Source organism: Necator americanus, chromosome III (assembly GCF_031761385.1).
Source record: "Necator americanus strain Aroian chromosome III, whole genome shotgun sequence".
In the NCBI taxonomy this organism is placed as follows: Eukaryota; Metazoa; Nematoda; class Chromadorea; order Rhabditida; family Ancylostomatidae; genus Necator; species Necator americanus.
In genome coordinates this window covers 9,053,006-9,079,321 of record NC_087373.1, presented here as the reverse complement: position 1 = coordinate 9,079,321, position 26,316 = coordinate 9,053,006, and the positions used below count along the sequence as shown (strand labels likewise).

At 41.4% G+C, this 26,316-nt stretch overlaps 1 protein-coding gene across 1 annotated transcript; it reads right to left on the bottom strand.

Annotated features, from left to right (window-relative positions):
* Positions 1 to 1,836: 1,836 nt before the first annotated feature.
* RB195_009038 (uncharacterized protein) lies at positions 1,837 to 25,002 on the bottom strand (the record flags this gene model as incomplete). Its single annotated transcript, XM_064195849.1, has 17 exons — positions 1,837 to 2,027; positions 2,190 to 2,281; positions 2,346 to 2,487; positions 2,968 to 3,049; positions 3,131 to 3,259; positions 3,315 to 3,440; positions 3,501 to 3,607; positions 6,792 to 6,907; positions 6,995 to 7,084; positions 7,139 to 7,227; positions 7,899 to 7,983; positions 12,461 to 12,540; positions 13,219 to 13,348; positions 15,676 to 15,747; positions 17,922 to 18,058; positions 24,805 to 24,915; positions 24,967 to 25,002. The coding sequence occupies 17 exons, from the start codon at positions 25,000 to 25,002 to the stop codon at positions 1,837 to 1,839; spliced, it is 1,815 nt and encodes a 604-aa protein (XP_064046994.1).
* Positions 25,003 to 26,316: the final 1,314 nt, after the last annotated feature.

Genomic DNA, 26,316 nt, shown 5'->3' with positions numbered 1-26,316 from the left:
TTCCTAAACGCAGAGAGACGGGTCCAAAGGCCTCGAACTGGTGTGTCGGCACCAGAAAAAAGTAAAATGTTGTAGTGTGAGTCTAACGGCATCGGTGGTGCCACAATACCGCACAATAACCCAAAGCGAATTTGTTAAAACTAGATGAGACGCTGTAAACTCTAGACTGTATCAAAACGGTGAAAACTACGTGTGTTGCGCTTCACCTCGCTTCACGTACTCCTCACAGGTCTATTTCCTTACACGAGAATTGGATGTGCATGGAGATGGCTAGATTTTTCGTTTAGAGATTAGAAGCACGCATGCAAACGGCTATCTGTTACATAGAAGCTATCTGTTTACGTGGGCCGACGTTAAAGTTTACCCTTATCAGTACGATGATAACGTTCACGTAATTTTATGTCAACAGATATTCTGTACTAATGGTTGTGCAAAACAGGAGAAAAACCCATACTTTAAATAATGTTTGCAAATTGTTACACTTTCAAAGGAATAAGAGTGTAAAATCAAGTTTGAATACTCTTCAGAGTAGTTCTGGATTATTTAAGAACTGCGAACTCTTTCATCCGCGCTTATGTTACTTAAGAAGAACTCAGAAAGCATTGTTTAACAAAATACAAATTTAAATCCTACGTTCCATTGTTGAAGCCTCGGCATATTTTGTCTATGTTTTTTTAATAGTGGGCCTGCAAAATGTTTAGATGGAACTTTTCATTTGGAACGTATCGGCTTTTCCGCCGCCTTCAGAGGCCTAAATAGAGGATGACTGGAGCAATACTGCGTTTATCCCATCAAGCACGCTGGGTTAGTGTTTCGATAATCATTTGCCACAAGTTGATGACATGCCTTCCTCAGAAAGTGGAAGCATGCATACAAACGGCTGCTTAAATAGTTGCGAACATTTTACATGATCTGGCGTGGAACGTTATCTTTATCAGTAGGATGATGCTTTTCACGTCGTTTTATGCCAAAACATCATTCTTTGATAAATGTTGAGCAGAAACAGCAGGAAAGTCCATATTTTGAGTGATGCCTTTAAATTTTGTCTATAATATATTAGTAAGGAGTGTTTGAGGCTGAAGTTTGAATGTTCTTCAAATATAGAACTGACGCGTTTAGAAAGAAGACTATCAAATCTTTTGCCTTTGCCTTAGTTATAAATATGGAGAATGATTGTTGGAGATACACAAGTCTAGTTTCACAGAAAACGGAACTAATATTAATTTTCGTTGATCAATGAAGGCGAGCGAAGCAAATATCACAGAAAGTCCGTAGTAGTTCACACTGGTAGTATGCAATAAAATGTGAAGAACCAATTTAAGAGTTCGAGAGATTACTTCAAATGAAATTGTTGACAAATCGTCGCTTTTTTTTAGAAATCTTCCAGGTCTGAAACTTTCACAAATCCCGTAGGGATGCTCACAACACTTATGCTGTCACCAGACTACTTTAACTTGGCTTCCACACTTTGGCTGTGCACACTTTGCCCGCTAAAACACAAAGAAGTGGAAAGCGCTTTCCATGGTTAAGACACAGATATTATGAGAGATCGAGGTGATTGTACGCTTGAAAGCTTCGACACCGATAAAAGGTTGTAACTGGTCAACTGCTCCTTCTGGAGGAACCACAAAAATGCTATTCCTGATGTTGATGAGTGTTAAATCAGTTTTGTGATCCTCGGAGAACTTTCGAAGCTAGTAAGCGTATCAGGCGTATTCGTCCCCAGGAGGTGATGATCTTCAACCACGCAAACAGAATGTTTTATTAGATGGCAAGGTGCATGAATGTGTTACTCATAATTAAAACGAAACAAATATATTTATTGCGCCGATATTTTCACATTGGTACCGTATCGCCACCTGTTGTACCACCTCCTGTTGTTCCTCCTTCTGTTCCCCCTGTCGTGCCGCCTGAAGTAGAAGTAGGAGTGCCTCCCATTGTAGAACCGCCGCCAGTAGTGCCCATTGTAGAATTGCTGCCAGTAGTTCCTCCTCCAGTTGTGGTGCCCATTGTAGACAAGCCTCCTGCTGTAATATTTAATCTTTTGAAGTATATATATAATTGAAAGTTTCTGTATATCATCAACTCTTGATGACAACGACAACTCTTTTGATGACAATGCTCAAGTGACATTTGACCTGCATGTAGTTTTGATTTAAAAACAACAATTTTGAAAAGAATTTGTAGACCTCCAGTTGAAGTGGCTCCGAACTGACTTCCCGTAACTCCACCAGTAACACCTGATGCATCACAGCCATAACGCTTATACATTCCGCGGTACCTATAACGTAACACTAATGATATAAATATAAAAACTATTCATTTCTGGGACAAAAGTTATTTACCAGTCTGCGTAGAAGGTACGACGAGCAAAATACAGTATGAGACCACCAAGTATTAGTGCGATAAGACAGCCAACGAAAAAACCATAAAATATAGCCCAAATCAGCCATCCTGTTCGAGCTTTTTTACCTGCTGTACCATCACCTAAAAATTGTGTCAGTCAATGTTAAGATGGTGAGGGAAAACGAAGGAGGATCCATGATAACAGCTCAAAGTAGAGTTGTTCTTTATTAACTTATACTTTGTGTTTAGAAGTGTTCACTACAAGGAATGCGAACACCTTTCCAAACCTCACAGGAGACTGCCTAAGATGTTCAAAGAACGAGCGACGGAAATAGTGATTAATAAGATTGAGACAGGCGCACAATTATCTTCTTATGAAGAAATCGAGAACTCATTCCCAATTTCGTCATCGTTTGATTTCTAGGCAAGGATGCTGATCAAAAATGCCATGTCAATAACTAAGCATAACATAGCATAACACTTATGTAGGTGTACTTCAAAATACTTGATCAGTGTCACCTAACCGATTTGTAAAAATAATGCAATTATTGAGCTGAGTTATGACAAATGGAAACTCTTTCTGTTGGGAATCTCTAATTTTTACACTTTTTAAAATACTACCTCCTCCAAGAAGATCTCCAATGTCTCGTGGTGCGGTTGTTGTCGCAGCTGCAACCGCTGATGCATTAGGTGTCGGTTTTTCCTTAATAAGCACAATTCCAATAAGAACAAGGAGGTTTTGCCCCTGTAAAATTCAACAGAAAATAAAACTCTACATGCTCACCGTTTCCACTGTAGGCAACGGACTTCGTGTAGGAGCGGGCGAATAAGTGACAAAGTCACCTTTTCCAGTTGATACATTATCGACTGGTTTTTTCTCATCTATTTGATAAACTATTCCATTATTTTCACCCTAAACATTTACGTTTTAAAGACGTAGAAATCCTTCGCAATGTTTTAAAACTTACAAGACGCATTATCCCGTATTTCTTAATGAGACAATTGTGATCGGAAAAATAAAGAATAATGTGACCGTCATGATTTACACTCGCCGAAGAAGCTACGCGTTCTCTCCCAACAGACCATATCGAGAACTGAATCAGTATATTTGCTGTGTTACAGAAACGAAGCACTTTGAACGGTGTCCAGCCTACCCTTTCACCATCATAATCAAAGCCAATTTGAGTGGGACGTTTCTTATGCATGTCACCTCTCGAACCAGGTTTCGAGCTTTTTGCCAGTCTTATAGTGGCTCCATTCACTGAAAGAACCAAAAAGTGAATTAAAAGTTTGATCAAATTTATTAAATTTAAGGGCGATGCACCGCGAATCTGAGGTGGTGAGGGAATCCTCTTGAAAAGATTGAGATGGCGTTGTATGTTGCGCGATCCGGAGTGGTTTCGCTCATTTCTCCGTAACCGTCGCGAAAAACCTCGTGGAAGACGCTGCTTTTTACGACAATTTTAGTTGCAACGCGCCACACTTCTGCACGCACCGCATCTACTTGCGAGCGGTCGAGGACGGGTACATAGAGGAACGCTCTAGCGTGCCTCGTTAGGACTAAATCGGTTACCACGCCGTTTTTTTTTTCGACGATTAGGAAGATATGAGCCGATCCACCCGCAATTTGCAACCACTCTACTTTTTCCAGCAGATTCACTCACCACGTTGGGTTCGTGGTATGCTGTCTTCAAAGGAACATTGATTGCCAGGTAGTAAATAATAATCGGTTGGATTGGGAAATTCAAAAGTAAGGTATCAGATATGGTCCATGTCGGCATCAGATAACTTTTTTGCGGTCACAATTATTTACACACAATTTCCTCCTCTTTGAAGGTAAGCTTTGAATGACAAAAAAGTAGCAAAGTACTTCCAGGAAAAAGGATAAAGGACACGGCGTTGATCTATCTCTGAGGGGATGCGGCTACGCGTTCGACTTCAATTTATTGTTTGTTTGAGGTTTATGAACGCGCCTTACAGTGACGGCGGAGGCTAGCCTAAGTGCTTAGTCACTGTTTTTTATCTTACCAGACAAGTCTGGTACCAATTTGTCGACCAAGAAGGGACGAAAGGCTTGGATACACTAGGACGGATTCGACCAATTGTAGCCACAACGGAACCTCTTAGAAACTGCGCTTCACCGCTCCTATCAGAGTACGTTATCTTACTTCATATTAGTTGCAGGAAATGAGAGAATAATACGTTCACCTCCTTGAGCATCCCAAGTTGGAGATGAGCTTTCCTAGTTTAAATTCAAACCAGAAAAATTACGGAAACTTATAGCAGACTATCACTTCTAAGTTTTCAAGGTTTCCTTCAGTTGAAAGCGGAAAGCCTATAAATTGTGGAATTGACTTTTCTGAATGTTTTTACCACGTACTTTACTTTTGTGAAAGCAGATGAGTAAGAAGGAGAGTAGGATCGCATGCAATACTGTGAAGCGAATACAATGTTCAAAGATTTATACGAAGCAGATAGAGAGTGGAACTGGCGAAAATCACTTTTTCATGGAGTAGGAGACACCTGGAACCCTCCGAAACAGTGGAGTTATCATTGAACTTGAACTTTAGACGTTCTATGGACATGCGGAACGACGTGAAAGAAGAACTGAACAGATGGATAAGAACAATATGGGGAGCCATTGCCAAAAAAAAAAAACCACAGACTTTCTGAGTGACCGAGAACTTCGTGTGTTCATATACGAATCGACAATGGTACAGCGTTCTGTTACGCGGCAAAGACGCAGTCAGACATCGCTGCAATGTCTATGTGGCCTATCTTCATAAAGCGTTACCGTAGACGTGTCGGTCCCATTGGGAGAAGAATCGATGACAGACCAAAAGAAAGTTAGAGCGGACCTCATAAGATGTCAAATGCTCACGAGGGGGACCGCCAGAAAGATGGGTCAATGTGTTTGCCAGCTGAGAGCTTAGCCAGGTTGGGTCGGGTCAAAGAAGTCGTTAGCGTCCCTCGCGAAGTTTGCGTGCGTTTTGAATGATGAATGGGAGGGGGAAGAACCATCTAGGCGACAATTTCTATTGTCATCTGAGTATCAAGTGTTGCTCACAGACTGAAATGACCTCAAAATAAAAGTGAAGCTGTTCCACCTCTCTGCTGACAAAAATGTGAAGGACGACGCAGGAATTTTTGGCATACGGTTAATCAATTCGTTCTTTTGGAGATGTCAAGTGTTTTCGGATCATTTGTCTCAGAAAGAAGCCGACTTTGGTCACATCTTATCAAAGATTCATAGGAGTTTAGAAGAATTGCCGTTGAAGAGAGGTTTCTTTATGAGAAATTATTTACAATTCAATGAAATATGGTCAAATGTAGGTGAGCATGCACATTTGCGAAACAACTGCTGTGAACTACTGTATTTACGATGCAGTTTTTGCGGGAGATTAAAAAACTGTATTAGTCCAGCCTTATAATTGATTAATTCTAAGCTATTTCAAAATTACTGCAGTTCTGAGAACGCATAGCTTTACCGCTGTATTCCACATTTTTCTACTAAAAAGTCCTTTATGTGGACTATGACTGAGCATAAGGACAGAGGATAAAGTGTCTGGAAGTAGCCAATCAACTTAGGATGCGCCACCACGTTCACTTCAATTCAGAATCGTTTGAGGCTTACGAACGTGTAGCTGGCCTATACAATGACTTGCGGTGGCTAGCCGATGCTTTAAGTCAACATTTTTACCCTCCCAAACAACCTAGTATCAATCTATGGACCCCGGAGGGATGAAGGCTTGGTGACCACTAGGGCGGATTCAAACCTCCGATCGATTGCCAGATTCGCAATCGATCAGAGGTTTGAACCCGCCCTCGTGCTCATCTGAAAACACTGACTGATTCGAACCTCCGGTTGCAGGCGGCGGAACCTCTAGCCGATTGGGCTACACTCTGCAGCTTCCGTCAACACTGAGCGGGTGGGGCACTCTCGGTTAGAGGTCCATTGTAGCCACACGGTCGAGGCTTCGAGCCCGCCCTAGTGCAAACCAAGCCTTTCATCTGTCCGGGGTCGACAAATTGGTATCAGACTTGTCTGGGAGAATAAAAACACTGACTTGTCACATCAGTTGGCCTCCGCAAGTCATTGTCTAGGCCAACACACGTTCCAAAACCTCAACGTTTACGAATTGCAGTGAAAACGCGTTGGTGCATCTCAAGGGTATTGATATGCCAGTGACTTTATCATTTATGACTGAACATTCAGTCATAAAGGAACTTTATCTCCTTTTTAGGACGGAGAAGTGGTAGAAAAAACTAATCAGCTGTAATTTTAAATGAACCGTGCCATTCGATTCGTTTGCATCCACAAAGTCACGTTGTGTTATCTCATATATTAAATAGTGATATTCTATAGATGCTTTTTGAGTGATAGCTACATTATTAATCTGTCATTGGTATGCTAATGTGTGTATAGCGAGAAGAATAAAACGTACAAGCTCCAGGCATAACAACGAAAGCATTTTTAACGTAAACATTGACCATATCGGCGTCACGGCAGAAGAATTTCTCTGTGACTGCTCCTTGTTGGCCACCTATGCAGACCTTGAACCTAAAACCAATTTGTATTATCTCGTAATTCTTTTTTTGCAACAGAAGACAACAACTTGAGGACTTTACTTTTCTTTAGGAAACATACCATTCACAAATAGCTGCATCGACGAAAATTTTTGAATAGAAAGGAGAGTTCGGATTCATTTTGAAATAGAACATCTGGCCTTCATCACATCTTAATTCTTAATTTTTTAAAAGAAGAAATAACAGATAATCCTCTGAAACTTACTCAGCATTACATTTAATCTTCTTAAGTACGTTCTTTCCTAGTTGCAAGGATTCTCCCAAAAAAACCGAATTACCGCCTTTGTAAAGTCTCTGCAATACTAGTTATTATTTTCAACACATGTTATTGTATAATTACTGGAATACAGGTGTATTCCAGTAGTTATACAATAACATGTGTTGAAAATGTATTGAGGTATAATCAAATAAAAGTTGAATTTACATTGTTACTCCGAACGCCATGCATATATAACTCATAGAGTAGAGACATATATAACACAGACATCCTACCTATAAACTTTTAGACCTACGAATGAAGAGATCTCGATAAGGAGACATGCCTACTGAGTTAGTTCCACTAGATAATATGGCGTTCGCTTACAGAATTATATTTCGCTTCTATGTAGCGGTGCGTAAAATAAAAAATAACGATTTGTGAACATTTTCTGTTAAAAGCGAACGTTCGAAACGTAACTCATTCGTAACTAGATGAGCGCATGTACAGATGACGTGTTCTATACACACATCTTAAACGCAATCTGGCACAAAAAGACCTCCTCGAGCTTTAAGGATATTATATTTTATAATCCGTAGTGCAATGTTAAGAATTCCTTCTTCATCTCTGGTTATGTTACCAAGACTCCTCTCAAGGGAAGACCTTCATCGAATTTTGTGAAGGTACGGAGTTCAATTGCTACGAAAGCTACCAAGTGAGCTGCATATCAAAAACAACTGGCTCAGTGCATAAAGGACTTGAAACTTACCCGGGGATGATGGAATGAAGGTTGGAGATAGAAGCCTGGATACTTCTTCATGATCTGCCTAATCTTTGGAGGTTTGTTTAAGAATCTGAATTCAAATTCAACGCGAAAAAATCAACTAGAATATTGTGGCCAGCAAAGATATTATTAGTAAAGAACCGATGAAATTAAGTTGGTTACACACATGTAGATTTATGTTTTCCTTACCATAAACACACTTATCTCGTCGGCACAATTAAATAATAAAATTCTACCTATTGGCACACACTAAACTTCTTGTTTTTCGAAAACAAATAGGTTGCTTTATGCTCGCTGACTAGTAGCACCTATCAGAATTAAGAGATAAATGGTTGCATTTACCGTGATATTTTAAAAAGGCTGCAAGTCTAAGAGATATGAAGTGACCTTTTAGCTGGTGTGTATGAGAGCTTTGGGTGATGGAATTTTTTTACGCAGTGAAAAAATTAAATTAAAACCTAGTTTTGATCAGGGTATGGAACCTTAGCGTAGCGAACGCTCAAGGAAGTCCTCGTAGTAGACTCACTTCTACACTATCAGGTAGGCGCCCGAATGTTTTAGAAGTAACACGGTTGAAAAATCACTCCCCTCTTAATTTCAGGAATACGAAACATCAGGAGCATTCAGAGCTATTGGCCGAAGGAAGTGGCCCACAAGGAGAAGAGCCTATGCAACCCTGTTGTCAGAGACTTCAACACTAGGAAAGCCCACAAAAGAGGAATAGAGTGTCGGAAGATCTAGATCAGAGACCGGAATGAAAACGGCAATCGTCTCGACATGCTGATGCTTGCCAGTCGCCTTTCTTATGAAAAATATCTTTTTGCAAAGAAACATTATCTTTGATGGACATGAGAATCACCCAACTGTACGAATTGCACGGAGATCGAACACATGCTAAGCGAATGTAAAGTCTACATGACGTCTCGGTAGTACCCTTCTTTATAAGTTCTATCTCCATAGAGTAAAAATACGACTCAACCACAGGATGAAAAAGAACATTCGTTATCGGCGAAAGAGGAAAGAAGTCGTATACGGTGGTTGCATACTCGAGTATGGCAAGCACAAGGTGCAGAAAAACACTGCAAGAGTAGTGTAAAGAAGTACCACAGGAACCTCCACAAATTGGTTCTGTAAGGAGAAAGAAATGATCTTGAAGGAATTCTACTCAAACCTTTTCCGTGCGTCAAATTTTGGGTCAAGTTTGATCATCTTCGCCGGTTAAAATCTACTCCGAATTCTTCCTTATAGAGTGCAAGTTGCGACGGAGAGTATAAAAGTTGACATAGCCACAGGATTGATTTATACAAAAGATTTTCTTCGGCTGATGGGAATCTTGTTTAAGTATTCTATTGACATGGCATACTATTCTCAGAAATAAATTATCCCACCGCGCACTGGTCGCACTGGAAGAAAGATGAACAAGAGGACTTTTGCAGCCACCTTCTGATATCCAACTTAAAGACTTCCGGATCGTAGATCCCCATCATACGTATATCCCGGACGTTGCACGAGCATGGAGAAAGAGTTGAAAGAAGAACTGAATGGAAGAATGAGAGCAGACTGTACAGCATTCACCCATGTGATGGAGCTTACAGACTAAAAATTTTCTCTTCGCTCGGCTAAGCAGCGCAGATGAAGTCAAGCAATGCTGCCATGTCTATAGAACTAAGTGCCACTCACAGAGCCTTTGATAGGTGTCATCTGAGATTCAACAACCTAGTCATCTAACGACTCACTCCACGAGATAGAGAAGCAACGAAGAATCGACTGTAGATGAACCAGGGAACGTTACAGTGGACCACAGGAGGTGTCAAACGCCCTCGGTAGAGAAAGTTCACAAAATGAGTTGATATGTTCTTCGCACGGACGCACCGGCTTAAAGCTCAGCTGGATAGGGCCCAAGGACTTAATCAACATCATTCACTGAAGCTTGTGGACATCTTCTTCTTGGACATCTTGGATTACGGTTGGGAAAAGAAAGCTGTAAATACATGCTTCTGCTCGCACGATCAATGGATCAATGTCAGAATCGAGTCGCAGTGCTCGGCAAATACTGTTAGACCGCAAAACACACGTTGAATTACGGTTACCGTCTTATCAACTCATGTGAAGGAACGGACCTCATTATCGCTTCCAGGTTCAAGAGGAACCGTAGGCGGCATCAACTTTCTCGGTGAAGATCAACGTTGTTGACGCCTGAGGAGTAGCGTAAGCAGACGATGAGAACTTTCAAAATTCAGTTCGACTACTTTTCTGGTGACGAATATTCTTCTGTTGAATATCGTTAAATCTAGAGCAGTTTGAAATTTCGCTTTCGACTCTGGCTACCGTCCAGTTCTGTTTAGGTTCAAGATACGGTCTTATAAAGGAAATCAAGGAGCCCCTGAACGAGAGTGGACATGGCAGGTCTGAAGAACGAGAGGCGAAGAGTTAAGAACGAAATTTTGCCAACGAATTTCTGTTCTAGGGCAGCTTGAAGCTTCGCTTTCGACTCTAACCACCGCCATTAAAAAGCTTTACGGTGCAGAATGTACCCCACAAAGTCGTATCCAGGGCGAAGCAAAAGAAAAAGCTCTGGAATCTATGCCCAGGAAGAAGTTCGCTTTGCATCTGCGGAGACAAGATTTACGTATAATTTTGCATGTGCCGCCCAAGGCAGAGCCGTGTTCAACCACGAGAAACGTCAGAACAAATAGCCGCTTCGTCAACTACAAGAAGAAAACGATTAGTAGACATCAAGAGTGAAGGAGGGATGACAAAAATTCGAAAGCCCACACTTTTTAAAACTTTCTACCGGCAGAAGGGTTTTCACCAGTCTTCAACACTGTTATTGGAGTCGCTGTTGATAAGGACGACATTGCCAATTTGAAGGGATTAACGCCTTTCTGGATCCATTGTCGGTTCCCAGACACGAATACGTTCAAAAACACACACCTGCGGTTAGGAAGGAACCACCGACAAAGTGGTGGTCTGTATCGGAGAGATGCAGAATGGATGATCCAGAGGAAACCGCGGAATCAACACCGAAATGGTGTAATCTCATACCCCTTCTGGAATCACGAATGTGAGGAGGGCTAGTCTAGACACACTATCATTGCTCCTCTCCACAACAAGTTTTCCACTAGTTATTATTTATTAAAGCTATCCTGTTACAGGTCCCACGAAGTATTGAACCATCTCTTTGCTACGTGTTATGTACATGATCATGAAATGAAGTTCATCGAAATGTGGCAGAGGTATTCGAAGCCGATTGGCCTGTTTGGACTTCGAGCCCGCTTTCGACCCTCTACATCGGGACCGTCTCCACAATGCGCTTCGGGCAGATGGAGTACTAGGAAAATTTGTTTGCTCACTTGATAACATGAATCAAGGAACAACTGCTGCAGTTCGTACGTCAGCCGGATGTTCAATGGTATTCGAAGCCGATGCAGTTAACTTTTTCGAACATTGAAGCTGCTTTCAACTCTTGTCACCGCTGTCCTCCTTTTCAAAACACTTTGCCTCGAAGGTTTGTTATTTTGATTGATGACATGAATATTAATAATTGCAGCAGTTCAGACACCAGCCTGATGTACTACACCGTTTGAAGTGGTAAAAAGACTAAAACAAGGGACATTGGCAGGACCTTTTCTGTTCAATTTCCCCATTGGTGAAGAGATGGGAGGAACAATCGAACAGTGTCCTGTCGATATCATATAACCGTCACCACGGCACTTTTTGACTGATCTTGAGTACGCCGATGATATTGTGATATTCACAAAAAGCAGCACGAAACTTCAGCAAATTATCGACTTTGTATCGAAGCTAACAGCAGCCTATGGATTACGCCTGCGCTTCGATATGTTTAAGCAGATGGGGGCCTCCTAGAGACCTTTAAAGGGAATCAAGGTAGACGGAGCGCCAATCGAAGTCGTAGAAGAGTTCTTTCTGAGCTGTTGCAAAACAAGGTCAGCTAGGAGAACACAGCCTGTTCCGCATTCAACTCCTTGGGAAAGTATCGACTCGCACCCGTAAACGAATTTAGGTTGTAAATTCACGTATCTACTGTTTGGCCGATTATGATGTACGGATCCCAGACTTGTGCAGCAGTGTCTACAGTGGTGGTGAAAATTGGCGAAAACTGGAAAGGAGGCTTTTTGGCTACTTTCGGTACGTTTAAAACAACAATATCTGACACCGACCACCAAAGAAAATGACTTTGGAGAATCACGGTCACATCATGCGGAGACCATAAACTTTGTGCAACGTCTTCTGAGGACTTTCCCGGATTCAACTTGGAAAACACCGTGACCTTGGTAGTGGCCGGAACTGGAAAATCTGGAATGGGATAGCGAAAGAAGAACTGAAGACGCCCGACGTGGATGGGCAGTTCAGGTGAGAACTAAACTTTTGCAGGATGTGGAGTACCAATGAATGAGTTGATTCTGTGGAAGCTTTTGCTGAAGATCAACAAAGTTGGGCAGAGCTATGTTCAAGAACGACAAACTTCGGCGGGCATTTGCGGCAGGGTAGTACCCAGCCGATTAAGTCAAGCAAGTAATTGTCACCTGTGTCGCATAAAATGTGCAAAATTCAATTTTAATTGACATCCTGGGTCAACGTTGATGACAAGTTCTCCCTTTTTAACCTGCAAGAATATTAGGCGTCAGACTTATTCCTTTTGCTATAACAAGGTGCGGTGCGGGAACAAGGTGTTTTTGATATGATAATAAAAGTTTTTTGTTTTGAACATATTTTATAAACAAACAATATAGGTGAGAAAATAGCATTTTAATAGTTCGTGCCTAGTTTGATCCCTCATTACCACCAACGTTCACGTTTTCATACAACACGATCACTTGAATTCGAAGTCTTGCACAATCGATATTATGTGAAGGGTGAAAATGTAGTTTGGCATGCAAAATCCGTCTTACAACACGATCACTGATTCGAAGTTCATCCGCAGCATCCTCTGCAGCACGCAAAGTACACCAAGGGTCAGGCGTTTTTTTTTAATCATCACTTAGCCTTCTGTTCTGAGATGATTTACTCAACGTAAAATTGCGCGCGAGAACAGTCATTTCTGTTAGCGTTGAGTCTCCTGCGCGATTCTCGCTGAGCTCCCGTTACCGACTCGCCTTTTCTAACAAAACAGTCTATCTAGTACCCGTTGCTCTAGTGTCTATGGATCTATGACCGGTGAAATGCTATGAGACGGTGAATAGAAAGGGTCGCTGGTTCTTTTTGTTCTAACGCCCAAATGATAGCCATTTCAAAAACACTTGGTTTCCGCTCCGCACCCTGTATTTGGTTATTGATGACAAACCTCAATAGTAGAGGGTGCATAGTCCTTAACGGATGATATGTCCACCACTTTCCTCCCGTAAGGGAACCAAAGTTTTATGCTATCTTGTTTGCACATTTCGTTTCCGACTCCGGGTTTACATATGAGCACCCTAAACATTTTGATAGAATTAAGAATTAATTAGGAATTGATCATTTAAGCAAGTACAACGAAGAATCGTTATGAATCCTTAAGCCAAAGCATATGCATGTGTTATACTAGTACATATGTTATATATTGGTTATATATTATGGATACGTTATGAAAAGAATATTAAGTAGAGCATAAATGAGGAAATACTTACATACGAAATATTTAAATATTACTAACTACAAAATGAACATGACCGGCGAATCTGTGTGAACATTTGCATTGTGAGACTCGATCGCCGAGCAATATTCTTTAGCTACAGCTAACTATACAATGACGTTGTATCACCTGATATTTTAAGGAAAAAGACGCATTAATGGAATGTTGTACTCCTTCACAAACCACCGGTTATTAACGTTTTACTGAAGTTAGTGCTCAAAACAGATTGTATCGCCTAGAAGTAGTCCTGCAAATTTTTTTTGTAACGTTGGTTGTTTACCGCTGTGTGCTGGACTTTAACATATATCGCTTACGTATGTAGCAAAGCGTTCCTCACGTAAAGAAAGGTAAGGCTCCTGCTAATGCCAGACTTCAGACTTTTTGTGGCGTCTTTTTCCTCGCCTTCAGTTATCAATAATGCTTTAAAGCAGGAGCACTTTCCTGCCATGAAAATAAAGATGTATTCTTCAAGTGAAGCTTCTTCCGCTCCTTTTTTTTCAAAGAAACACGCGCATTGACGAAAGATTTTATCGATGTCTTATTGCGGTCCGTTTGCTATTTATATCTGAATGTTCGGACTTGTTCGGACAGTGCAAATTTGAACTTTGAAATTTAAAGTTTTTTTTGCTTGGGAATTAAGAAAGAATGATATGCAAACGTAAAATGGCATGACCGCCATCATCATAGTGATGAAGACAAGATTGTTGCGTCATATCACGTAAACTGCTGGCTACTGTTTAAAGGCATCATCCCACGGATCATGGGGTTCGAATTTCAGGTGGAGTATTCGTATACGAGATCGTAAATTATGGAGAGGGGGTGATCCCGTCCATTTCTTCCTAATTGCCGTAAAAAAAGGCTCGGCAGATGCAGCGAATGCAGAAGGCTGGCCGGCTCCAGTCGAACTCTTTGTAGAAAATAGTGCGCCGGAACGCCCGAAGCCGTATCTTCCAGGCCGTTTTCACGGCAATTAGAAACAAATGGACGGAATCACCCCTCTTTCGATGATCTACGATCCCGTATACAAATACTCCACCAGAAATCCGTGCCACCTCAGATTCGTGGGTGATGCCTTTAAGCAGCTGTCTGCATGCATTTATCCAGTCTTTGAGAAATGGATTCGGCAAGCGGAGGGTAATTATAGGCGAGAAGACGTACGGAAATGTACACTAGGGGATGTGCGGTTGCGACTGCCAAAAAACTGTTCACACCGTCCCATTTATTTTCCAAAAAAAACCTCCTGAAATTGTCGAGCGGTGGTGATGCATCCCGCTGATTCCAATTTTAGGCGTCGTCGCAGCAATCAAGTGTAGAGAAATCCTCTTCAGTGCTTTTTGATACCGCCACATCATTTCAACGCCGTAGGACCCGTCTCTCTCCATTATAACGATTACTGGCGGCGCATCTATTTGACGCTGGTGGTGTCGTTTCATTGCTTTCTCAAATTTGTTACAATCATACACACTCAAACGCATATGACAGAATAAGCCCGTCATCATATAGCGTGGTGATACTATGTACAGTCTGGATACTTCGCCCTCATTCACTGATCAAGAGAAATCAGGTGTAGCAGCATTTTCCGTAAAATTAAACCTGTATTTTCTCTAAGACCGCTTCTTTTGTTTTTTTAACTTTAGAAGATGGAACATTCATGAGATAATGATGAGTTGAAGTGATCATAGACTGGGGTATACAAAGTTGATTTTACACCTATTTTATTTATTTATATTTATATATCATTTTTTATACTTTCTTTCGATATCGTAAAAATTATGAAACATGATCCGAGGAATGACTTTCTCTTCTCTTTCTGCTCAACAGGTGAACAGAATAATGTGTCAACATGAAATGAAGTGAACGTCATCATCGTACTAATAAAAATAAGGTTCCACGTCAGATCACGTAAACTGTTGGCTACTATTTAAGATTGGTTTAAGTAAACTCTTGGCTACTATGAATTACTTTTACTATTTAAGGTACTATCTATCTTGGCCATTTATTTCTTCGGCCGGTTGTGAATAAAGAATATTTTTTCTACCACATAGAGTCAGAAGCGCTTTTCAGACTGTCACCAACAATTTTACTAAGTGAATTCCTATTATTTACGAAAATAATTCGATGAGAAGGTACCTCATACATAATTCTGCTTCCAACTGGTCATCTGCTTGTATTTGAACGATGTCGTTGAAGTCTGGATTGCATCTGAAAATGTTATTGAATTAGCGCTCATAGATAATTTATCGACGTGCGATGAGAACGTCATCCAGTGGGATTTAGATAAACTCGAGAAGGCAGTACCAAAGCTCATCCCAGAAAAAAGACGCAGGACTGCGCCGGAGCATTTATCCAGTTTGATAGAATCATTCGTCGGGTGTATATTATGGCTGGGATTGAAATTCGCAGGAGAGATAAGGAAAAGAAAAGTAAAGCTAGAATAAGAGTTATCTCGTTCAAGACTTTTTTTTCGATCTTTTTCTTTCACAGAAGCGGGCATGTATTAAGAGGCTACAGAACTTGTCTAACTCCAGCCTTCTGTTAGTTTCTCCACATTGTTTTTTCTTTTTCTCAAAATTAACTTGAGGAAAGCTGGGAAGTTCGTGAAAATTTCCAACTTTCCAACTAACTTTCAAAAAACCAGAATCAATCTATAAACGATAGCCTAACTGCACTGCAAAATATGTCATAAAAATATTCCGAAATAGAGTAAGAAGTTGCGATACCATCCTTCGAGTCCGAGATCATACCACGCATGACACCAGAGGCATAAGTTGGATAATTCATTGATGACTTTCATTTTCCGGGCCCCGAAGGAGGCGATATTGCCGAAACCTTAGCTGTCAATAAAGAAAGGTCAATACAAATTTCGGCTGCAGCAAAGAGTAAAATTTTTCTTCGCATACAATTCATCTCCGACTCCTTAACTGCTCGTATACACCTTATTTTTGTGCAAGCACAATTGGTTGATGTTGAATTGGTGAATATCTCGGACGACGGCATCAAGCGAAAACTGGCCCGTAATAGACTGTACGACAGGCAGCGTAGGGCGGAATATTGCATTGCTTCACCATTCGTTAAAACTAGAGATTACACGAAGATTGTAGTAATCTATCGGATAGAATGCCTGACATGCAATGACATCCATATTGGAAAAAGTAGAAGAATGCTGAGCTCAGGTACCAGAGAATATTTGGGTAGTAAAAGGCGCGAAAGTCGATGACAGCGTTTGGAGCCACAAGAACGAGAGACATGATGAAAATGAGTTAGAAATAAAGTGTCCGATGTTTTGACACCAGGTTAAAACATCTGCTAAGAAGGCATTGAAGGCACTTTGGACTTCGGTCAGAATTCCACCAATGAGTAACATAGTTTTTATCCAGTTACTAATGACTTCATGCCATTCGTAACACTGTGTGGGGTATAAAATAAAATTATAAAAAAATAAAATCAAAAATAACATTACAAATATCTCTACAAGCAGTTTCCTTATACTATCCAGACATCAGTACTTAAGGATACTGCACAGTGCGTAGACCTCATTAGCCTTAGTGACTATCTATAAGAACGCGGTGGTTCACCAGCTTCGGAGGTAGGTGAGACTAGTCAGTTAGTTTTCCTGTGTGTAGTTTCTGCGTGGTTTACTTAGAACGATATCGAAGTGTGGAAAGGAGTTTGATGAAGTATGCATAGCATCAAGAAAAACCTCCAACTATTCTCAGGCTGCCTTTAATAAAGACGAAGTTTTCGAAACATTAGGCCACAAATAAAATTGCACCAAAGTTCTCGTTGGCAGAAGAGGAGGACATAATTCCAATTCGCCATGCCGAAGTTCCGAATAAGAGAGGGCTTGCAAAAATCAGAAGATTCTTTAACTCTTTTATAGAGCAGGCTTTCCTCGATAAATCACACAATTAACTCCTGTCTAGGTTTGTTTTGCGTTAGTAATGATTATTTTAAACTACGAAAATCTGCACGAGTTGCACATTGCCAATCAAGGTCAGTGTGCGCATCTAAAATCACCTACAAAACGCTCAAAAAAGTTGCTGTGAATTCATTATAATTTGTCTGTATTTATTCAAGTCATCGCTCGTCATATTTCTTTATTCTGATTTTGATTTATTTATTTACTTCTACTTTTTTTCTTAAAATAGATTTTCAGTGTAGTTCTTTTTTTTTGAAATGTTCTGATATTACTCAACAGTATGAAAATGATGTCATGTTTCTCAAATCTTAAAACTGCAAGAGAAAAAAGAGAAAAGAAGAAGGAAAGAGAGCGATGGTGTACACGATTGGTCAAATCATGCGCTGTTATGACTGTGATAATACTGTGTTGTTACATTTATAACTGTGGTTGTTAGATAGGTGTTCAAACCTCTTACCTTGCCACGCCATCTATATTTGGGCCAACTTGAACACTGCTTCCGCATGTCATCGGATAAATTGTAGAAAAGAAAGAATCGAAATTGTGGAAAAAAGGCACATCTTTAGATTGTACGAGCACGGCCGGCACCTGTGTCTGCAATAAAAAGTGAAATCGGAATAGCTAAACGGGTATAAATTGTTCTTCAGTACTTGAAATAATGACCACATAGGGGCTTCTTACAGAACCGCCGCGTGCGACACGTCTTGCGTGCCAACAGCGTCCCACTGCGCTGGGAAATCGGCGTACAAAAAACAGATTCAAGAGCAGATTGGGTATTTTACGGCTCTTCACTAGGTATTTTCGTGGCATCGCTATTCAAACGTCCTTGTTCCACGCAGCAAAAGTTTCCGGCGGCATTGTCTGCCATTATCGTCAACGCGTTAAACAGTTATTGCAGTTAATATGTAACCAGGAGCGTTGCAGCCCTCGATGTCCACTTCGAATGATAGCAGCGCGCATTGAACATGCCGCATACTTCAACGCCTTGACTATAGGAAACGAGCATTTTTAAAAAGCAAAATGGCTGTTTTTTTTAGAGGGAGCTCATTCCATGTAACGACCTTGATTTCTCATATTGGATCTTCCACTTAGGTCACCGTGTAGGCTATATATGGGCACATAAACCTCTAGAGATTGTGAAATGAGGTGGAACGCGTTGGAGTATCGCAGAAAGACCGGATATCACAAGGACCGCCCATCTTTTATCGGCATTTTAACCTGGATCCACATTCATTCTTCATCGCTTCAAAATAAATTGTTATATCAGTTACGTTTGGCAGACGTGCAGATCCGCATGCTCGAGTTTGCGGTTTAGCCTTATGTTATAATTAAAAGCTGCGTATAGGAGTGATTGCAACCTGCTTGGCTGCTAAACACAGTCAATAGTTCAAATACGGTTTATGGATGTAGAAGGTGTATAGGTAGCACAATCATATGGAGAAAGTTCATATATATTGCAAAAATTTGCTGTCATTCGGCACATCACCAAAGCTTATAACCTGACACGTCGAATGAACAAAGGACGCATAAAATCTCTGACAAAAGCGAACCGTGCTGAAACTTCTAACTAGGTGAACTCCTACAAGAACAACGGCCCTGTAGCGACATCTTCAATGTTTTGTGACTTCTCCTTGCCGACTAAACATTCATCAGAGATCTCTTCGTCATTAATATCGCAAAGACGGTCATCTATTGCGGCAACACCGATCAGATGGTAAAGAATATGCTAGAGAACCGCTACATACGACTGCAAAAATGTGATAGAAGCAATAGGCGATAATAGGCAATAGGCTATGATATGGTAGGCTTCGAACGCGAATCCGGACTGCTGGGAGAATGTTATTATTCCGCTAAAGAATTCGAAGAGCGTACCTCTTTATTCGACTATTATGAAATGAAGAGCTAATCATCACTTTCTTGTTAGAGAGCAGCTATCGATGCCATCAGCTTACGTGGCAGGAGTCGACCCTTTTGAGTCCGAGGTACGAGTTAACAATGAAAAGCAGTTAAAGGATAGGAGAAAACTTTCGAACATTATCTCAGCTACGTTCAGACGAGGAAGACTGTTCAGTTGGGAGTTTGGTCGCTTCAGACTCTGATCAGCGTCCAGTTCTCATCTTCAAGATGCAATTCCACACCAAAGTACTTTTCAACCGAAGGTCTGAAAGACATTGAAAGACGAAGAGTATGGAACGAAACTCCGCCACCGAAAACGTTCGAAACGCAGATCCCTTCTCAACTTGTATACACGACTATGCATAAGAAATGATCGCACATCTAATATCAATGAAAAAAGTTTGCTTTCCATTCTTAGAGGGTAGAAAGACCCACTGTAAACAATTCTTAACATAGCACTAATTATTTTGATCCAGAAAAACCTCTGTGATGGAAGCTTTGTCGTGCTTTTTTAAAATACGAGCATGTTCAACCACTGACATACGCGATCAGCGAGGGAACAGAGACCGAATGAGAACCGAGAGAAAGATGAAAGCTGGAATAGAACAAGGGGTTCTGGGATAAAGTGGAAAGAGGCTATTTTTGCTCAGCCTCGCTGTCGATGAAATTAATAGAAGAGCACCTCACTGTTGTTCTAGTTTTACTATGGTCATGGTACCATCTCTTAATCGATCTCGAGTTGGTCGCCGATATTGTTATAATCAAGAAAAGCAATAGGGAACTTGAAGGCGACGTTGACTGTTTATCTAAGTTATGGAGTTATGGTTCAACCTATGGATTACATCATCCACTCCAGAAAAATAGAAGGCTTTTCGTGACCTGCAATGGGAATTAGGGTGGACTCGCGGATAAGCTTTGTGCATTTTCTCCCGAATAACAATGATGGTTAAGATAAGCATATACAGCATGGGTGCCTCACGTCCAGTTTCACATTCATCTCGTTGACCAAATGTTTGCTGTCGCTTCCCATTGCCACGTAGTTAAGCTAATAACTCATGCATCCGCTTTTCGGAAAATATCGGAACCTTAGGCAGCACCATACGCGGCGATTATGAAGACCAATGGCATAGAAAAAAAGCTGCTTGAAAGACTGCTGGGCTACTTTTCACCGGGTATAACCATGTGAAAGCGTATTTATGCGGAGTTGGATGCGGTGTATCAGCCAACACGCGAAAAACACTAGCGTATTGCAGTGCCGTCGAAAGTTGCCACGAAAATCTGTCTTCCTCTCTTTGGTCCCATTACGAAAGACAAATGTGATCGATGTCAAGAGTTTTTCGGATTCCACTTAGAGAAGGATTCTTAGCTAGGAGCGGCAGTTTTGCGCTGCGGTGGTAAAGATGGACCTTAAAAAACTCGGCGTCGATAGGAAGAGAGGGCAGGCAAGCATCGTCACCACAAGTTCATGCAAATCTTAAGATGCTCTGGTAGGGTGGCTTGATATATACTCCACTGTTCTCACCTACTTTAAAAGATAGAGATAAGGCTTCTCGCTTGTAGGAGTTTGAGTCTCTCAATGTGAGCTACAAGAACTGTCAAAAATGCGCATGAAGCATGAAGTTGTGTTCACTCGAATATTTCCTGTCCTCAGAGTTCGAAATTATACTCATCACATGTCTAGCGATGTCGTAAGGATGGGCTCATGTGTCTCAACATCTGCAAGAACACGTAAGAGCTTGTAGGACCAAACATTTAACCATATAACCAAGTCATTATCTGAAGTTCTTCCTGAGTCAGTTGGATTATTATCTTTTTCATCAAAACATAATTCTAACTTGCGCAGATCTCACTAGCAAATAAGGTTCTATACTATTTCCTCTCTCCATTTCTATTTTCCATTTTGCAAGTGATATTGCTCTGATTCTAGTGTTGTTCATTTGTTGAAAATTAGCTATTAATAAAGCAAAATCAATACCAATCTTGGCTAGAGCTCAGGGAAATCAATAAAAACAGTAAAATTAATTACCAGTCTGGGTCACGTATAGAAGTATGATTGCTAGGAACTGGTGCCCCGCCATTCACCTAACACAATCAGTCGTTTGAGGGTACGCATCGGAAACGCATGAGCTATATAGCTTGTACAGCTAGATGACGATTGACGAATTTGACGAAGATTCCCATATATTGGGAAGGTGCTGTCGTCCACCACATTGCCAAAGCCCACCACCTGAAAGATCGTCTCTCTGGAGGGAGCATGGTGTCTTTGGCAACAAGCACTTTCGTCACCCTGAATTACCGTACATTGACGAACGAATTCCAATAAAGCGGCTGTCTAAACTTCTGGGATATCTACGTGTGTCGTTAGCTGCATTGCAGGAAACACGCATCAGAAGCCGGCCTTTTATCAGCGTCGAGACTACACCATCTACTGTGGCGATGCTCATGAAAAGAAGATAGGAGGCTACACGATAGTTCTGAGGAACAGCTGAAAAATCTAGCGGAGGAATTTGGCTCAACGTCGTCAAGGTGCGCCTTTGTACGGGTGCAGGACCACAGAAGATGCAAACTCCATATCGTAAGTGCCTCACGCAGCCACGCAGAAGAGAACAACAAGGACGATTTTAACTTTCTTCATTTTACAACATTTTTCTTAACATTAACAAAGGCGATTCTAACAGAACATTTCTGTGATGAAGTTAACACGTTGATGGGTTGGATATGCGGGCAGCAGGTGATCACTGTCGGAATCAACGTGAACAGGAAAATGGGTCCTGAACAGCAATCCGATGTGATAGGTAAATGGTACTACCATATGAAACACACGTCAGATAACGCTGGTTGACTTATGTGAGCAGACGGGTCTTACCATCGCTTCCACATTCAAGAGAAATCATTGTCAAGCATGGCAACCGCCATCAGCTCCTGAACTCGAGCACATCCAGCGAGCGAATTACACGATCAGTGAGAAAGCATCGCCAGAGACGGCGGTTCTGGTTTGTATTTAAAAGATGAAGTAAGGAATGTCTGGCGGAGAGGATGGAATTGTAGTAGAAATGTGGGAATGTCTTCCTTTATCTCAGATTCGTGAACTAGCGTAGATCATTCATTCAATTTGATTCGACGGAATGATACCTGCCACGCCATCATAATTCCATTCCGTAACAAGTTGCCAATCTCGGATCCAAGCAACTATCGAGGAGTCACTTTACTGTGTACCATGTATAAGGTTTTGGTGAGAATCGTCCTGAACCGGCTCAGCAAACATCGCAAAGAAACAACGCGCGACGAGAAGGGCAGCTTTCATCCTGCTAGATGCACTGTTGATCACGTGTTCGTCGTCAGAGTGGTCGAAGTGTGGTAACAGTATTCGAAGCCAACGCAGTTAGTCTGTTTCGACTTTGAGCCCGCTTTCGATTCTTCTAATCTGGGCAGTCTTCTCAACGTCCTTCGGGAAGATGAAGTATCACTAAAGTTTGTTTGATTACTTGATAACATGAGTTGGGGAACAACTGCCGATGTTTGGACACCAGCGAGGTATACAAAATCGTTTGAAGTAGTAACTGGAGAAAGCGAAGAGACAGTGGCAGGACCCTTCCTGTTCAATTTCCCCATCGAAGACATCATGCGAAGAACAGTATATCAGTTTTTTGTCGTCATCCTATCACCAACAGGATGCCCCTTCAACGATCTCGGGTACGCTGATGATGTTGTTACATACGCGGAAAGCACCAAGAAGCTTCAACATGCTATATGTATCAGAGCTAGCTTCACCCTATTTATTACGTCTTCGCTTCACTCTATGGATGTTGTTGATGGGGAAATTGAACAGGAAGAGTCCTGCCACTGCCTCTTCGACGAAGACGATCCATAGAGACGTAGCTAGCTTCACCTTTTTTACCTGCGGTGTATAATGAAGAACAGCGGCAGCTACGAAAAAGATTTTCAGCAAAGATGTGCTTAAGCAATTCCTGCATCTAACCTTTAACAAAATGTCTCGTCATCAACAAAGTCAAGCTGCGAGTCTACCTATCCGCAGTTCGCCCCACCATGATGATCGAGGACTTAGAAAGCACTATCTACAGTGATGAGGAGAATCGAATGCATGGGAAGCTAGCTACTTAGGCGGCTGCTTTTCTACTTTTTGCTCAGGGTACGTCATAATGAAGATCTTTATGTGAAATTCGTCGTGGAGTACCGGGAATCACACGTGGAAAGTATCAACATCTGACGAAGTCGGAAGTGGCTACAGAAAATCGCCTCTGCTTCTTCGGTCACATTACAAGGACCCCAACAGATTGCCTTGTAAAAGTGCTCTCGCATTCAACATGGAAGAGTCCTCGTGACTGAAATCGGAAGTTCTGTGCTGAGGTGGTGAAAGAGGACCTGAGGATGTTCTGCATATCGACTTGTAAAGATAGTTCAGGTGAGACAGAAGTTTTTGCAGCATATGAAATAGGGACGAGTGGATTGGTGCTGAACAAGCTCTTGCTGAAGATCGAGTAGGTGGGACAGAGGTATATGACTTCTTTTGGTGCTCGCTATTTTCGCCTTCACGGATCAATGGAGGTTGAAGGAGGTGGCATTTCCTATCAAATGAATTTTTTTTTCTAATTTCGCTTTCTTCGTTATTCCTTAGGAATTTGAGCATTGATTAAATATTTCGCGTTTTTCTTGCTAAATGCATCGGTACTACATTTGAAAAATATTCAATCTTGACTTTAGATCTGTATTCCTTCGACCTCTATAACTCTAAGACATTCGAATCATGAGTTTTTCTCCGTGTTTCGCAAAACAATTGGCTAACATGAAATGACGTGGACGTCATCAATACTGTGGTAATGATAAGGTTCTTTTTCAGATCACGTAACTCTTATCTTCTATCTGGACATCCGCTTGCATCCGTGCTTCCATTTTCTTGAGAAGTGACGTTAGTAACATGATGAGGGAAATGGGCAGGGAACAGACATATGAGCGAGTACATGGGATGAGACGCAACAATTTGAATTGGCACAGCATTTTGAACCCATCGTACCCATTCCGGCTCATTTTACGGCATAGACTGAGCCCGTTATTACACCAGATGATTTTTGATGTCGTTTTGTGGTGTGTGCCAATGCACACACATCTCACATATCTATATCTCACGCCCAATTGTCACGATGCACGATTTCGGTGCGTTTGCGTTCTATACGGTTGTTGATCCTTAGTGCTGACTATATGTTTTTGTGGGGAAAATATGGCGCCCAGAGAACTCAAAGCTTCATTAATAAGACTTGGGCAGATTTGATTGGGGATAATATGACAACTCCTCCAGTACTCCTTCGGACACTATAACACAATTATTCTCAACTGTAAGTCTCTTTAGAACTTTTTTTCATCTCGCAAAGAACGTTATTTTACTTGTGTGAAGTGACTAGTAACTGTAATTCTCTTGAGTTACTAACATCAAGTTCTGCCTGTGGAATTTCTACATCCTTTCGATTCTCCCTTACGGCATCTTTTTTAGGTGGCTTGCCGCCACCAGCCGGAGGATCCTGGGCGATTACTCCATCCATCTGCAACATATCTTGTTTTTCAGAGAGAAGAGCGAATATAACTACACTGACCAATAGCATAGAAAATAGGAACAATTCCAAATGCATTTTGTCGAACCAGATAACGAGACAGAAGAATGAAAAAAATGACCCACCCATCTCATTTCTGCCTTTATATACAGATGGTACAGTAACATGGTTTCTTATCATTACATCAGCAAAACTTACAATATATTTGATGTTTATGAAGAAATCGTGGTGAATGGTGTAATCAAATCCATGCATGTTCACGTCAAATGCTGCATCGTAAAAGGGTGAACGCAGTAATGGTAATTATCATATGGAATAAGAGAATAATATTAATGTGTTAATCTTTGTTATTCCTTGAGTTTGGGGTGCGAAACAGTCGCTGTTCTGGAAAGAGACGTTCCGATGCAAGAGTATGTGTACCAAACGTGTAAGCATGCTGTAACTGCACGTCAGAAATTCCTTCATTGCTTCGCACCTGCATTGTTGCAATCTCCTGAATTTACGTAACCGTGTGCACTTTGTTACTTTTCTTCCTTTTTCCCAAAAAGTTTTTGCTGAAACAGAAGAATCATCTATCTACAGCAACTTTATCAGTGGCGATGTGAACTAAAATGCTTTTCTTTATCAAAAAAGCTGTGACGAGCACGTGGTCCTGAGTTATCAAAATTCGGAAAGAATGAGAGCAGTGCTGCGTCGAATCTATCGAACGACATTCCGAATCGTGGCGATAGTTCTACATTACGTCGTGTTGTAGTTCCTTATGTCGCCTGTGCAACGGTTTTCGTTGACTTCGTGTCCACATGTAGTCGGGTCAAACCGGTATGAAGCGCGGTGCAATTGCGTACGCGCTCTACGAAATGGCGCGGTGGAGGCAGCAGTTGACACCGAGGTGGGACCGTCGCAAATCGCAGTGATGAGTGCTGCCAGCAAGGATCCCAGTACGTTCCTGACCGCCACGCACCACCGCAGCGCCTCGGGAGAAGCCCCCCACGCAACTCGCAATTGGTCCATGTCGTTTTGACCCTGCCATAATTTTAGCTATTCTGCAAATGCAGCAACCTTTCTTCGGTTCCTTTCACTCGCGTAGAAGGGATAGTATTAGCATAATTTCTTCCATGAAGCGTGCAATGACGCAGATAGAATTAACCTCTTGTTTTCAACTGTCTGAATTATGGATAAAAGGAGAAAGAACGATCACGTCATTGTCGCGTTCCTCAGAGTCTCGAAAATGAAGGGAAATTAACTTATTTCCAACTCCTCGTCACTTTAAAAGACATGATTTGACAGACAGATAGCTTGAGGAGACTTCAAATAGGGAGATACGCTCACTTTAGAGCCGTCAATCCTTGGATCAAATGAGGCTTAACGAACCGTTGGTTCTTGAAGCCTCGT